The sequence below is a fragment of the Tetrao urogallus genome (assembly GCF_951394365.1).
Source record: "Tetrao urogallus genome assembly, chromosome: 20".
NCBI lineage: Eukaryota > Metazoa > Chordata > Aves > Galliformes > Phasianidae > Tetrao > Tetrao urogallus.
The window spans coordinates 6,926,767-6,942,196 of NC_136833.1; the positions used below are offsets into that span (position 1 = coordinate 6,926,767).

The 15,430-nt window shown below is 39.8% G+C and overlaps 2 protein-coding genes across 2 annotated transcripts; one reads left to right on the top strand and one right to left on the bottom strand.

Moving 5' to 3' along the window:
* Nucleotides 1-1,670: 1,670 nt before the first annotated feature.
* On the bottom strand, nucleotides 1,671-8,846 carry ASPA (aspartoacylase; the record flags this gene model as incomplete). Its single annotated transcript, XM_079545180.1, has 7 exons — nucleotides 1,671-1,883; nucleotides 2,423-2,532; nucleotides 3,446-3,553; nucleotides 4,185-4,278; nucleotides 5,265-5,460; nucleotides 6,972-7,234; nucleotides 8,787-8,846. The coding sequence occupies 7 exons, from the start codon at nucleotides 8,844-8,846 to the stop codon at nucleotides 1,671-1,673; spliced, it is 1,044 nt and encodes a 347-aa protein (XP_079401306.1).
* Nucleotides 8,847-10,282: 1,436 nt separating this feature from the next.
* SPATA22 (spermatogenesis associated 22) lies at nucleotides 10,283-14,163 on the top strand (the record flags this gene model as incomplete). The annotated part of the gene is made up of 8 exons (XM_079545005.1): nucleotides 10,283-10,325; nucleotides 10,677-10,799; nucleotides 11,468-11,528; nucleotides 11,667-11,759; nucleotides 12,147-12,501; nucleotides 12,810-12,939; nucleotides 13,471-13,568; nucleotides 13,972-14,163. 8 exons carry the CDS (start codon nucleotides 10,283-10,285, stop codon nucleotides 14,161-14,163), a joined length of 1,095 nt encoding a protein of 364 aa, XP_079401131.1.
* Nucleotides 14,164-15,430: the final 1,267 nt, after the last annotated feature.

The window sequence follows — 15,430 nt, forward strand, 5'->3', positions numbered from 1 at the left end:
CTTCTGCAGATGCCCTGTCCTGTGTTTGCTACCATGCATGGCCCGGATGGATGGGATCAAACTGAAATCTTCAGTTACTTTTCTTACAGTGCTTAGGAATTATAGAGGAAGGACGTTCATGAGTGTCAACAGTTTGACCTTCTTAGTAGGATGTGTGAGTATGAGAAGAAAAATTCCTTTCTTCCTGGAATCTTTCATCTCTGCTGGTTAAGTTTGCATTGGAACTCCCAACAAAGAACATTGCTGTAGGACTACACCATTCTGCTTGGACTCTTTAAGTGCCAGTTTTTGTACCAAAAAAATACCTCATCACATCTACTCAGGAACCAGGAAGAAAACCGGTCTGCACTGTATTCCATATTGCTACGGATGGACTTGTCACTGAGAACAGGTTCAGATGTCTCTGCACTGTACTGAGGTGCTCTGTAGGCAAAGCCATAAACAGAGAAGGCACCAAAAAATGTAAGAATGTTCCTTAACCACGTTCAGGTACAAAGCTATGTGATAAAACGGAGGAAGGAGGCAGGGGTCATTTTATCTGAACGTCGTTCTGTGAGAAAATACCCTGCTTCCTGCCATGGAGTCCTGCCAGAACACAAATCCAAGCATCTCTTATCTCAAGGCTTCTATCAAGAACACTATAAGGACTGCAGCAGATCAATCTTCAAATTTTTATTCAATATTTATCTGAATATAAAGAAATAAAACATGTAATTCAATAAGCATCTCCTTCTGTCCTTTATCTTTAATCCTTCTGTATCTTTACTTTACTGCTATAGAGTTACACAAAGGAAGCTGAAAAGATTTTGGCTTTGAAGATTACTCTTCAAAGTAGATATTTGTGGTGGGTTCTGTGGACGATGAGTCTTTCAGCAAACAACGAATTACTGAGTGCTTTCTGAATTTATTCACTGGATATGCACTTTTTTTTTTTTTTCCCCAGAATGTGGCTTCAGTATCTTTCAGACTACTGGAAACTTCTTAAATTCAACCCTTTTTGTCTTTAAAAGACAGATCAGGAACAGTTTAATTAATCTTGTAATAATTTCAATTTAAACATAACTTATTTTAGTGTACTTCTTCCTTGGAAATCATGTTCTTAGATGATCCTTCTTAAGCACAAAACCACAACAAACCCTAAGGCGTCCACTTCTGGGCAGCAGGCATTAATAACATACACATCCCCTCTCTGTGTTTCTTTCCTTCTCGTTTCCTTTGTCTCACATTTTATACGGCTCAGCTGAACAATTAATTTATGAATGATTGATTACTGGATGTTTCTGCTTACCAAGTTAAAATGTTGTCATTTTTATATCATTTAGCTGGGTGATGAAGTTTTACTTTCCGTGTAATTCTGGATAGATGCTTTATTGCTACTCATCAGCATATGTGGTACGTTGTTTAATCCTTTTATATAGCACGAACTATCAAACTTCATAAAAATAATCTTTGTATCTATAGTGGTCTATTAAAACAAGTAAATAGAAGCCATAATTAGCATTATGATGCTGTCCTGTTACAATATATTTCACATTACAAGTTCTCAAAATGTTAATTAAATTACATTTTTAAATTAGATTCTGAATTTATTAAGCCTGCGAACAACCACTGGGTGATACTGGATTTCACAGACAGAAATCACTTCTTGTACGGAAAATCTGTCGCGAGCTTTAAGAGGCGTTCTGATCTACGGCTGAGGATCTGATGAGTTCTGCAGTGAGTTCCACGGTAACTGTGTTTACAAAGGCTTGTTTCTTTCCATAATACGCAGCTTCATTAATAAATGTGGGATAGACTGTACAGTCCCCTTTATATGCAATTACTTCTCCATCAAGAGTCAAAAATAGAGGATCGCCATTGTTCAGTGGCTGCCAATCTTGATCCTTAGATAAAGAAAATAAATAAGCACATTTACTTTCATTTTTTCTCAAAAACTTTCTAAAGGAGATTTCTAAATGTATGCTCAATAATTATTTTCCCTGTAGTTTATGGCAAAAGCTTTTAAAATCATTGCTTTTAATTTTCATTACATAATTTCAGGATTTTGGCACTCATTTTCAGGCTTGCATAGAATTCACTGGTGAAGTTGAACTAAAAGGAAAATGCATACGCTCACAGTTAATTGAAATCAGACTTTCACAACAGAATTCAGAATTAGAAATACATTTTAGAATATAAGCTATCCTGCTGTCTCCAGTTTTAGATTCAAACATGATTTCACGTTCAGTGATTCCCAAATCAGTTCCTGAAATACTGAATGAGCTCAGTGATGGAGCTTCCTATGGGGAAGGTCTGAAGTATTTGGTAAACCCATTAGCAATAGCCTCATTGTAAATATCTTATTCACTATATACTATAATGTAGCAGAAGCAACACAGGAGCACTTAAAAATGGTGTGGATGGAAGCTACTATAAGATTTACCTGCAGCTTAGGGTGAATAATAGCAATAACTTCATCATTTTTATTCCTGGGATAATCTACTTTCTCCATTATTTTATAGACCTCAATTGTACATGGTGGAAATTCTTTTCCTAGAAAGAATAAATGCAATTTAATGTCAGAATGAACAACTGCTTGTTAGAAAGCACAACGCATTCCTAATTCACTGTAGAATAGCTTAAATTATTAGGTTGTACGCTGTCAACATTTGCATGCTGGTGATTAGCTCATACACCATTAAAATGTGTAGATGCACATCTTTCTTTCCCAGAATCCCAGCTGTAGAAAGGTGATCTTGTTATGTATTGCCTTTTGTTGCATTTGGAACCCTGATCTCAATGAGATCAGTGGTGCTGGATGTGGCTTTTCTCTGTACACTTAGGAAGATTTATTCTGCAGATGAGTAAGGCAGCAGCAGCTGTGTTTGCTACTGCTGAGCAACGTGGATGGTGCTGGTGCTGTTTAATCTTTACCATTCCAGCACAGATTCTGGCACACACAGCAAAATTCTTTTCCTTCTACATGCAAACAGAACTTACTGGCAAATGTAATCCTAAAGAATTTCCAGCACCTATTTTTGTCAATCTGCACCTTTGATACCGCGCAGATAAAATCGATGTCTTACAAAATTTCTTGACTATAATTCGAAATAATGCACTGCAGCCATATAAGGCGTATTTCTAATCTGTGTGTGCAGGGTCCTCAGTGTACATACCACTACAGAAACAGTGAGCTGCTATTTCTGGTTCTCGAAGCAATTTGAAAGTCAAGTGTCCTGATGGAGTTTTTGAGTAACGTCCTCAGAGCTGCCTACAGAAGCCATGGCAGGAATTGTTCTGACCTCCTCACGCCACAGCTGGGTGATCTGGAGAGCTGCCCACCCCTCATCCCCGCAGTGCTACCAGGCTAGCAGCAGAGAGCTGCAGAACAACCTGCCTCTGGAAGAAACGCTCTCTCGAAATAACGCCCTGACGTGAGGCAGGGAGCCTGCAGTACTTACTGTACCTTCGTTAAAGAGGTGAACAAAATCAAGGCCGTGTTTGACAATCTTCCTCATTTTGTCCAAAATATCAGCTCTAACAACACCTTGTGGCTGAGGCCCCACCTCCACACCTGTTCATAGATGGAGGGAGATTATTAAGAGAGCTGTAATACATCACGCTTAGATTGCACAGGAAAAATACATGTCTGACTGTGTCTGAGTGTTATCGTTCAGACAGATTTTAATCTGCAGTTCTGTTATTTGGAAGGCAAACAGAAATGTGGCTCATGAGTAAGGATCAGTTCAAAGAACCACATAACCATTTTTGAGCGTGCTACCAGGACGTGAGTCACTCTGTATGCTCTTTTCCCTTACTCCTTTTCTCATCTTTTCTTTCCACGATGTGTTTTAGAGAACTCATGAAAAGCAAATGTTTGGTTTTTTTTCCTCCCTGCCTGTGATTATGGTTTTGTTTCTACAAATGTAAACGTTGACAACTTTCATGCACAACGTCATTTTCTCCTTTCCAACATATTTTCTACTCCCCTTCCTGGCTAGCATCCAATGCTTTGTGTGCCAAATGACAGATCAGTGCTCTTTAGATGAGAAAATCATAAACATCTGATTCTGGAAATGCACTGTCAAACAAACAGCAATTAGTGATCAGAGCACTCAGTAAAACGTAATGAACTGATCTGCAAACAGACGTGTTTTTAGATAATTGCTGATAGATCAGAAATGCTGTTTATCTTTCATATTTACCAACAGGATGTTTTGCTACAGATCGGGTTGTTGCATATTTCAAGTTGGGATGTTCAATCAGCAGAACAGGAACGCGCTCTGGAGCCAAAGCATTCTGTGGAGATTGTTTTAAAATGGTTTTGTTATGCAAATATTTTAAAATGTTGCGCCACAAAAAGACTACTGATGCAGAAGTGATTTACACAATGTGTTCAATATGTTGCCTTTATTTCATGGTGCTCAAAGAAGTAGGACATCTTTAGAAAACGCACAAAGCTCTGTTTGTTGGTCTCCTTTCCATTAACTCTTGCCAGGCACGGTCCAATGAGCTTTGCTGTCTCCTAATATAAATGAACCCAGTTCTGTTCCTAAATTGCTAACAGGAAGAGGAAACTACTCAATGGTGCTCCAGAATTTATAATCTAAATCCTTTAAAGCAGATTTCTAGGCAGATCTTTTTTCTTGTTGTTGCTATGTTTAGATTATCTCGTGTGGACAGAGATTGTGAATTCAGCCTTTTCTTTTTCCGCCTCTTTTTTGTTTTCTTTTTTTTGACAGAGCATCCTATTGCAGATCTCTTTTCCAATTGCTCATTTTCTGCAAACCTCACTCTGCCATTATTTATCAGCTCCAGGAACAGCAGAGTCAAACAGGATTCAAAGACACTTCGCTGTTCCTATAAATAGTGATGAAGGGAACATTTGTCATTACTTAATTCCGTTACTTTTTCCATGTCCTTATTTCACAAAATTAATGTCTATTTAGCATGCGTGACCCAAATTTATCCCAGTTCCTGACAGATCAGTGTGGAAGCAGATTAAACTACATTTATTTTCACAGATGTTATTCTAAGCATTGTTCCCTGCCCATCAATCTTACTACAGTCATTTTGATACGTGAAGACTATGATGAGTTGAAATCTGAATTACCTGATGTGATAATCAAATTATTAATTACCTCTGATTTTAAAAAAGCATCGGTGATTATATATTTGCAACAGTTTTGCTGAATAAAAAATAGAATATTTGAAGAAATGACATACTATATAGTCATACACTGCAAACAGTAATCTGTTTAATAGTTCATTTAAAGTAGTTTTACCTTGATATAATGACACATTTGAATTGTAAAGTCATCCCTGGAGTTCTCAAGAATAAGGGTACCACCCATGTTAGCAGTGGTGTTGTGAAGGTCAAAAATAAGGTCATAGGCATCATCACTACCTTTTGGACCAAATATATGGTTGATTTCCTGAGCCCTTCTCACTTCATATGGAATATCTTCCACCACTGTCTGTCTGTTAATATTAGTACAAACAAATCAATCAACTCATTTCATGACTTTACATTCAACAAAATATCGACATCCTTTTCTTTCACTTTATTTCCATCACTGCCTATTACATTACCTGGCTTAAAACGTGATGCTTGTGCTTGAACAAAGAAATGATTGTTAGTGGGAAGCAGTCTCACAGCTATGTATCTTGTGCAGAAAGGCATTACGTTTTTTTAACCCGATTTTTGCAGTAGGCTTTGTACTTCTCTAATTTATTTGCATTTACTTCTAGTACGTGCATCTCAGCATTTCCCTCAGCGCAGAAAACTAACCCAGCATTTATCAACAACTTCAGCCACCTCCAAGCCTGAGCTCAGCGGTATTCTGATACGGGTTCGTGCCCTTTTACCTTGGACCTCATTTACAAGCTCTTTCATAACACATGTTCTCATGTTCTGCTGAGATTTTCTTACAGTCTATTGATTCTCTTGAACCTCAGAGAAGATTTTGCCACCTCAAATGCCTTCCTCTGAAGTTTTAATGCTTCCAGTCTCAGGCACCAGAGCAGCCTGTACTGGCATGTCAGAAATGGTCTGAGATCATTGGCTTCCTGTCCATAGAGGGAACACGTAAGTAAGCCATGAAAGAATGGCCTTAACACTTCTGCATTAAAGTCTGTCCACCTTACATATAATATCCAAGGACAAAACTGTTAGATGAAAAGCCAGGTGAGAAGGCATTCAGGGTAAGAATAACCGTGATTACAAAATAAATGTGACACCTACTTCTCTCAGTAATATTCACTTTTACAATTAAGGCTTTTCTCATACTTAATTACCCTCTCAGCTTGCAGCTGTACCAGTCATTAAAAAACGTTTCACACAACAAAGTACACCTCTGGCATAGATGTCTCAAAAGCAGAGAAACAGAAAATCCCATTATAAAGTAAGCTCAATTACCACTGTACAGCAATTATAGATTTCATTTCTGCTAAAATAAGGAGACAGATAAATTATTGAATTTTGCCATTTTGCCATAGAATGCTTTATTTCTAGCTTATAATTTCAAGTGTTTGCCTTCTATTCTATATGACCATAATTAAATACACTTCCCACCTTGCTTGTCACCTTTTATATACTGAAGTCTACCTCTAAATTGCTTTGTGTTTTCATATTTCATAACTGCATTCAGAAGAGCTCCAAGGCTGAATTGCACAAGAAGGCATGAGAAATAGTGACTTTGCAACTCCAAACAGCAGCTTAGGTTTACACAAGCACAGCTATCCTCACACAGATTTAAAATACTCAGTTTAGGTGTTATGTGTTGGCTTGAGGCTCGTTCTACCAGCAAGTTTTAAAACGAAACAGCACACGCAATTTGTTCTTTTTGGGTAAAAGGTCAGTAATTTCAGTTATGTGACTGCCTGGATAACACAGAAGTGGAACCTGCATCAGTGTTTTAATCTGGAAAGGAAGTTCCTGGCAGTTTTAAAAAACAGAAAATTAAAACAACAGAAAGTACAACTATTCTTACCCAAGATTATCAGGGTCAAAAACACGGTTCAGATCACAGTCAATGTATCTAGTACACTTCTTCACAGCTCTTGGGTTGGTGAGAAATGGTTTCACTTCCATTCCTGCTCTTTGAATCTCAGCTCCATTCTCTTGCCAGTGCTTGACCAAAAATATCCCTGATAACTCATTGCCATGAGTTCCTCCAAAGATAGCAACCCTTCTCACTGGAGGTTTTGGAACAACACAACAGGAAGTCATGCTTTTCAGCAGCTTTAAGAATTGCTGAAAGCAAAAGAAAACAACAGGGAAGTAAAGCTCGTATCTCTGAAAAAGAAATATATATTTCTTTTAATAAGAAATTCTTTATGTCTGCTTAGGTCAGACAGGAATGAAAGAGAATTAACATTTCTCTAAGTTTCAGATTCCGGTTGCAAGGCGGGGCGTTGCTGGTCCGACTCTCCTCCCTCCCCAGGAGCCCTCCCTTCATTTCCCATATTTAGTAATCCTTCCGCTCTGTTTCTGTACTGTTACACAATTCAAAAATTAACTTCTCCAGGCGTTCTCTATTAATATATGAGAGACAGGTAAATACTCTGCTAATGAAAGTCTGAAAAAACTTGCCAACTCGCTGTGACAAGTCTGTTCGTGTACACTTTAAGTCACAAAAACATTACCGTACGTATGAGCAGAATGATTTAAAGTGAGTGAAAACAGCAAAATGTGAATCCTATCTTTGTTCTAGATCAGAGATCAGCTGATAATGCCGAGACATGAAGTGCTGTCATCTAAAAAACACGAACAGCTGAGTTCCTCAAAGCACGCTGTCTTGTATGACCTTTGTTTCAGACTATCAGAAAGGTGCTTGGAAGGAACGACAGCTGAAATTAAAGTGCAGCATGGCTACAATTTACCTAGCGTTCCTGGCTCTAGACGTGTCTTGGGATCTGCTAACACAGACCTCTGTGACATCGGAACAACTGAATGGGGACCCTTCTCATTTCTGCAGCCCCTTACGAAACAAGGGAAATCAAAGCAGATCACAGTGGGACAAAAGCTGTGTCCTTCCCTGAAAGAAACTTAGCCGAGGACTTCTGCCATTTCACAAAGCGTTCCGATGGGTTTTCAGAATGGAAACTCAAGCTAAACAGCAGCCATAACTTCTGTTGTGAGGACTGAAATGTTTAGATTAAAAAAACAAATAGTTTGACTGATATTAATGACAGAATAGTTCCAAATTGGCATCCAGCACACAGCATTAACATAAAAATGTTACACTGTAAGAGAATAAGGGACATTTATTGAGCAATAAGAATATACCCCAGTGACGGTGTTTGGTGAGGGTCTGTGGAGGGCCTCACAACCAGTCTGATAGATCCCATGTGCATAAAACCAGAGCCAGACATAGGCTTCATCCACCAAAGTTCTGCCAGGAACACTTTTCCTACAAATGCTGCTCTCTACATTGCAACCTATGCCCAGGACTTGCTAAAGCTCACAGTGAGTTAACAGGTGGAGTATTCACTTAAGTCAGCTGTGCTCCTGTTGTACTTTAGGCTGTCAGCTATTCAGTCACAGCAAGTAACGTATTAAAGAAAGCAGCAGAGCTGCGCTGTACAGCAGCAGACAGTCTGCACCGTCCTCTGACCCCAGTCCTTCAGCAGCGGTGCCATGTGCAGAACGTTCAGAAGGAGCAGCCCGTGCTCCGCGTCGTGCTCTGTTGAATTCAAACACCGCAGCAGTTTGAAGAGTAAACTATCGCTATCCTGCACTGCCAGCAGGGATGGCTGGTCGTTCCTCACAAAAAGCCAAAGCAGAGACAGCGCCGTGCACTTACCTCACTTAGCATGCAAGCAGTTTGTCTCCTGAGCGCTCTGCTAGGGCAGACACAGCGCATTTCAAACACGAGGTTTGGAACCAAAGCGATGGAGGCTCCTTTTATACCCTTGGAGCAAAGTAACTTGCGGACAGCGTTTAACCCCTGGGCTGCCAGCGCATCACGGGAGCACGTGGCACAGATGCAGAAATGTTCTCCCTTTTCTACACGCTGGGAACCATTCCCGTTTTCCTGTGCTCAGCCAATGCTTAATTATGCAGGAACTTATTTGGTTTATTAAGAATTCAGCACTGATTTTGTGACCTGCTTTATTTGCAGTGAACGCTCTGACTTAGTTTATCGCCGAGAAGTGGAAAATGTAAAGCTTGTTAATGGCAGCACCACACAGGGCACAGTTTTTTATTATTCTCTCCTTTCTGCTCAGGTGACCTGGCCTAAAAACACAGAAGGAGTTTTCTAAAGCTAGCGATTTAGGAATTAATTGTTAATAACCAAGCTACAATTCAACATGGAAGCCCATCAGACGCTGCCGTAACACCTCACGAAGCCCCGCAGCCGCTCCCCAGGGGGCGATGAGCTCCTGCCCGCGCTGCTCACTGGCGCCCTCTAGCGGCCACCGGCGGCTGCAGCGCTATAGCGCAGGGCGCGTCCCGCCCTTCCCGCCCTTTTCTCACCTCGCACCTGAGTGAGGGTGGGGCGGGCTGAGCCGTTATTTTTGGCGGGCTGCTGCTCGGTCCTGTTCCCTCAGTGTGTAGGAAGGCGGTCTGGTTTGTAGGTGAGGGTGCTGTTGCATGTGAAGCGGTGCGCAGGTTTAGCCTTGTGTCGCGTGTTGCTTACTTTTTGCTTTACTTTCCCTCGCGTGTTTTAGCTCGGGGCTGTGCTCTGCTCACCTTCAAGAGGAAGAAAAATAAAGCTACGCAGAAAAGGGATCTTATGCCATGCGAAAATCGGCTTCAAGGGCTGCGGCGTCAGGTGTGAGAGGTTTCATTTTACAAGTGTGTTATTTGCTAACATCCATGAGGCTTTATAGCACTCGCAGTGCATTTTAACCATGAATCCGGTGGCAGCGAGGAGCTGGGAGCTGCTGCAGTTGTCACAGTGCAGTTAATGTGCGCCGCAGAATTAAAGGCTAAACTGATTCCTCGCATTTGAGTGTGCTTTTAAATTCAGCAGCAAATTCAGTGTTATTATTGCACGCCAAGAACTTAGGGCATGTGACTTTTGCTTCAATGATGAATGTTGTGGGCTATCGATCTAATTGAGTGCTTGGGATCCCTGTGAGCCCGTTAAATTCAGCACAGATCCTCACACGTTTTAGGTTTGTCTGAAGTGATGCATGCGACAGGTTAAACAAAGCGCTGGGACAAGCTGCCATAAAGTTGCATGTAATCTGAATGTGTTTACAGCGTTAATTAGCTCACTTTCCCTTTACCTACCTTTCATACAGTGAATACGGAGAACCAAAAAAGTGTTGGCTATTGAAGCACAGCACAGCCATGAAAAGGAGTTCAGCTGATGCTTCAACCCGCAGCACCGCAGGTATTGTCCATTCTTTTGCACTTACAGCTTATTCATCATTGCGCTCATATCCTGGAGCCCATTTCCCAAGTAGACTTGTACAGATTTCTATGTTATTACAGCACAGTGTAAAGTTTGGGAGGCATGGGGCTGGTAATGATACGTATAGCTCACAGACTAGTTTGCAGGATGAAGGGCTCAGCCCTGTGAGGCAATGACTGGGCTACGCTATGCTACGTGCCTATGAACTACAATTCCCATGGGTAATGTAAGTAAAACAATTGTCAGATAATCGCTATTTACATACGTTAAGTGTAGGCTGCATGTGCTCCTAGTGCTGGTGTGGTGCTATCGTGTGAATTTTAATTTTAGGTTGTTTGCCTGTGCCTCTCTTCAATCAGAAAAAGAGACCCAGGCAGCCCCTCACCTCAAATCCCCTTAAGAACGAGCCGGGTTCCAGTTCTGTGACTCATGACTTTTCTTCCTCATCACTGGGTAATTAAGATGTGTCTATTTTTGATGGCTCTATATCCAACTAAATGTTAATTTTATTCTTGTATTAAACGAGATATTGTCCTTATCAAGAACTATATGCATCCTTTATATTTATTTATGAGAAGCCCATTGTTTAAAACATGTCCTCCAGGAAGTTTCTTTCTGCGCAATACAATTGAGCTTTTTTCCTTCATGCCTGGAGGGAGGTCGATGCTTTGTGTGCTACAGAATGAAGTAGCATTGGCATTTAAATAGTCTCTTGGATTTCTGACCTTTTGTTTTCAGTTGATTTCAATCAAAATTCAAGCCCAGTATTACAAGAAGAAACACTTACAAGATGTCTTTCTTGTAACTGAGAAGAGAACTTCTGTTCTTCAAATTGTACTTGGAAAGAATGATGCAGTATTCAATCATTGTTTTTCTTGTGACAAAAACGTGTCTGTGCTAGTAAGAAAGCACCATCTAGAAAAGCAGTCTACTTGCTAGAAGTTGTCTTATAATTACAGATACCAAAAAACACATTCCTTTCTTTTTTTTCCCGTTTGTTCCTCCCTCCTCCTGGGACTATCTGTGGAACATTAGGTAGGGCAGGAGCCCTAAGCAGACTTGGTACCTTTCAATCTTTACACTTTGTATCCATACTCAATCTTTTGTCTTTTGGGAATCAGGCTGGGGAGCTGCAAACCCAGAAGTCGATGAGCTACAGAAAGCAGCAGACAGTGGGTATGTGTATGTTGTACCACTTGTTCTAGATCTGTTCTTATTTGGGCACTATCAATTTGTTTTACAAACTGTGAACTGTACGCCTGCCTGAAAATAAAGCTGCTATTGTGTCACTGATTTTTTTTAACTTATCTTTGAAAACAGAGCAGATGATCACATGGCTCCTTCCCCTATGAAATCACCAAATGCAATAAAGCCTAATTTAGTCAAAGCTGGAAGAAACTTGTATGACTACAGGTTAGTAAAAACTTTAAATTTTATTATTTTTAACCACCATTATTCTTATGTGAGAGTACATCTCACTGTATATTCTAGTAGCATTCAGGAACACCCTTTTAATTTCCAGGTATTCACTGCTGTCCTTAATAATTACGTTCTGCTTATGAGCCAAAAAGAACTGAAATGGGGCATCAATTCCAGTGTACCTAAGCCTAATTCAGAAGGATTTAAGCAACTGTGTAATGGTTGCCCTGTAATGGGTAAATTTAATTGCATGTTCTTTGAATCTGAAGAGGCATCAGATTTTTAAATCTAAAACAAATCTGCTTTTGTTCACTGTGGTTGCTTATTTGAGTGTTCAGGGTGGATACTGTGGTACTGAATTTATCTTGCATCACACTGCAGGGCAGAAGAGAAGACTCCCAGTACTAAAATTTGGAACAGAAATGAGTGCACCCCTGCAAGTAACAGAACAGGTTCAATATCTGGTAGTGGAACTACTCAAAAGTTTGAGAACCGTTCAAATAATTGGAAACCTGTTCAGCAGCAGAAAGTACCTGATAGCTCCAATTCATCTCAGCACATCAAAACAACAGGAACCAGCCAAACGCGTTCCACTAAAGGACAGTGGCCAGTGAAACCTAACCCTGCGTCAGGAAATCTGCAGGATTATGGTCTGCCATATAAATTGAACTGCAATAGTCAGCAAAATAGCATGAATGAAAAGCAATTTGATTGCGTTCCAGAAGCCAAAAGTCAGGTAAATTTATGAAGTCAAAAAAGGAAGATACAGTGAAGAAAACTTTAAAGAAAACTGTGGACAGATGATGTTTCTATCAGTCCCAGCTGCCTTAACAAACCCTTAAGTTTCTAAAAATGTAGAGCTGAGATTTTCATATTTTAATGGCCTCCAGTCCTCAGCATGATCATATAAATTGGCTGGGGGTCATGTGCAGAGTCTGAACAAATACTTTAAATATGGGATATATAATAATACTGAACACCTACGTGCTTTTGCAAGTCTTCGAGTGCGTGTCTCTAACTCAAGTTTTCGTCTTCCTCCAAAAGGATATTTCTTCATTTCAATTAAAGCTTAAAGAAAAAAGGAATTCTTTGCGAATCGTATCTGCAGTCATTGAAAGCATGAAGCACTGGAGCCAATACACTTACAAAACTCCAATATTATTTGAAGTTTTAGGTAAGCATGGGGTGCTTCCCATGGAAAGTGACTTAGTGTGGTTTCACTTGGCACGCTAACTGATGTTATCTGAGAAATGAACGTGGTAAAAGACAACAGAAATGACTAAGCCCATTAAATTAAGATGAATAAAAATACAGTGTAATGACATCTCAGCAAACTATTATTGTGACACAGCCAAGATATTCATAATGTTTAATGTTGATTGGCACATGAGGATCAATATAACTTAAGAGAACTGTGTTCTGCCCTGGTTAACAAGGGAATAACCCCTTTACAGTGACTGTTATGACAATGACATTTTGTCACTCCAGTTAGGCAGATTTTAAATCCAGTTTTACTATTAGAAGAGTATTAGAAGCCCATAACATACTGGAACTTCCAGGGCTGTCAGCAGGTTGTGACAGGAAACTGATGCTGATTGATACACCGTTGTGCTTTTGTGAAGGAAATGTTGTCATGACATCTTGATATCGTATTTAGTACAGCTCTGATGTTTACATCGTGCCTTGGTTTTATTACACGCTGTAGGCACCCTTGATTCTGCAGTCACATCTGGAGCGTACGGAGCCAAGAATTTTCTTTTGAGAGATGGAAAGGAGAGCCTGCCTTGTGTTTTTTATGAAATTGTAAGTATTCCATGTATGTACATGACAGACACCACTGCATGCAGTGCCTTTAGGAAGTTAATAATGTGTTGTTCTGATAAAACAGAAAATAGTGTTGTAAAAGGAAGACTGGGTGCTTATACAATATTGTACCCAGGCTGGTGTAGAGCAATAATGCAGCTGCTATTTGGGCACCCTCAGACTTCAGTTTCACCAAAAATATTGAAGATGCAGGTTGGGCTTTCAGTTCAGCTCCTAAGTTGTTGATAATAGCAAAAAGGAAAAAAAAAAAAAGATTATGTAAATTCCTTCAGTGTTTGATACAACTTTCAGAAGTGCACTAATAAGCAGCAATCAGGCATTTGGAAAGCCTCCATGTTAGAAAGGTGATGGAATGTCTTTATTTGTTGCGTTCTTGTTGAAGGATCGCGAGCTTCCAAGACTCATTAGAGGTCGTGTGCTCAGATGCATGGGAAACTATGACACAAAAAAGAACATTTTCAAGTGTGTCTCTGTAAGACCAGCAACTGTTCCAGAACAAAACACTTTTCAAGAATTTGTTAAAATTGCAGACGTTGAGATGACAGCCTACGTAAAAACAATGAATGAAATTTAAATGTAAAGGTTGTATAAAATTCATTTACTCAAACTAATGCTGAAAAATGTGATTAAATAATTGAAAATATACTCTGTTATCCAACAGATGCTAAGGACGGCATTTTGTTTCCACTATTACTCTCACAGTTTATTTTCTCTGGCTATCTGTGTGATAACAGCATTTGTTATGTAGTTCATTGGATTTTACTGGAGAAATTCTGAATTAAAATGTTGAAGTTGTTCATATGAACGTAATTTATTTATATGAACTGTTCCTGCTTAACTAGAGTGAGGTAAATTCTATTTTTTGGAATGGACTGTTCAATGAGTTTTATTTAAAAACAAACAAAAAAATCCATGGATAGGTGAAAACTGCAGGGAGTGCCCCACTCGTATCCCTTTTGTCTGTTACCCCAGTGTATGCATCCTTAACAGCAGACCAGGCTGATTAGTGGCCTCTTATCTCTCCCAGTCACTGAAGAAAAGACTTAATAGTGAAACTTCTTTCCATTGAGGCATGAGGAGGAGAAATGAGGCCAAGCCACAGGTGGCTAACGAGAATGAAAACGGTGCCTCCTTTTTAGAGGTGGCCTAAGCCTGAGGAATTCTCAAAAATGTTTTGAGCATCCCTAAGGGGATCAAACCCTTCTCTTACCTTCTCACCTCAATGACATACTGCCTATACGTGCTACCTACTGTACATTTTATTTTCCCCTTTTGGTGTGGTGGGTTTTTGTTTGTTTCTATGCCCACAAGCAATCAGTTTAGACCTTTACAAACAAGTTGCTGAGAGTGAAATTTTATGTTTCTGAGTTCTGTAATACTTGGCCACACAAATTTGACTCTGACAGTAGTTCAGGTGTCTCAGAAAAAGGATACTGTCAAAACTAATTCACGCTGCCATTGCTTCTTACCTTCAGCTATTAGAAATACCTTCAGTACCTGTTTCAGAATGTTGACTGTGGTGAGTGTTTGGTCAAAGTTCAGTAGTGATCAAACATCAACAAAGTTCTTTGTGTGATTTCATTAAAATTGCTCTCTGCTAGAAAGTAAGATGGTGTATCCTGCTTCAGTTTCCTTTGAATAGCAACAGCATGTGTAAGAGCTCTTCCAGAAAGGCACATAACAGTCACTGCAGAAGGATTTCACAGGATACAGCTGTACACAGTAGGTATTCACATGGTTCCCTTTGCTACACCACTAGTTGTACTTCTCTTTAAAAACAGCGGATCATTAAGACACTTGTTTAAATGAGCAGCACGCCCTGTAGCTGTGGGAACTTTGTT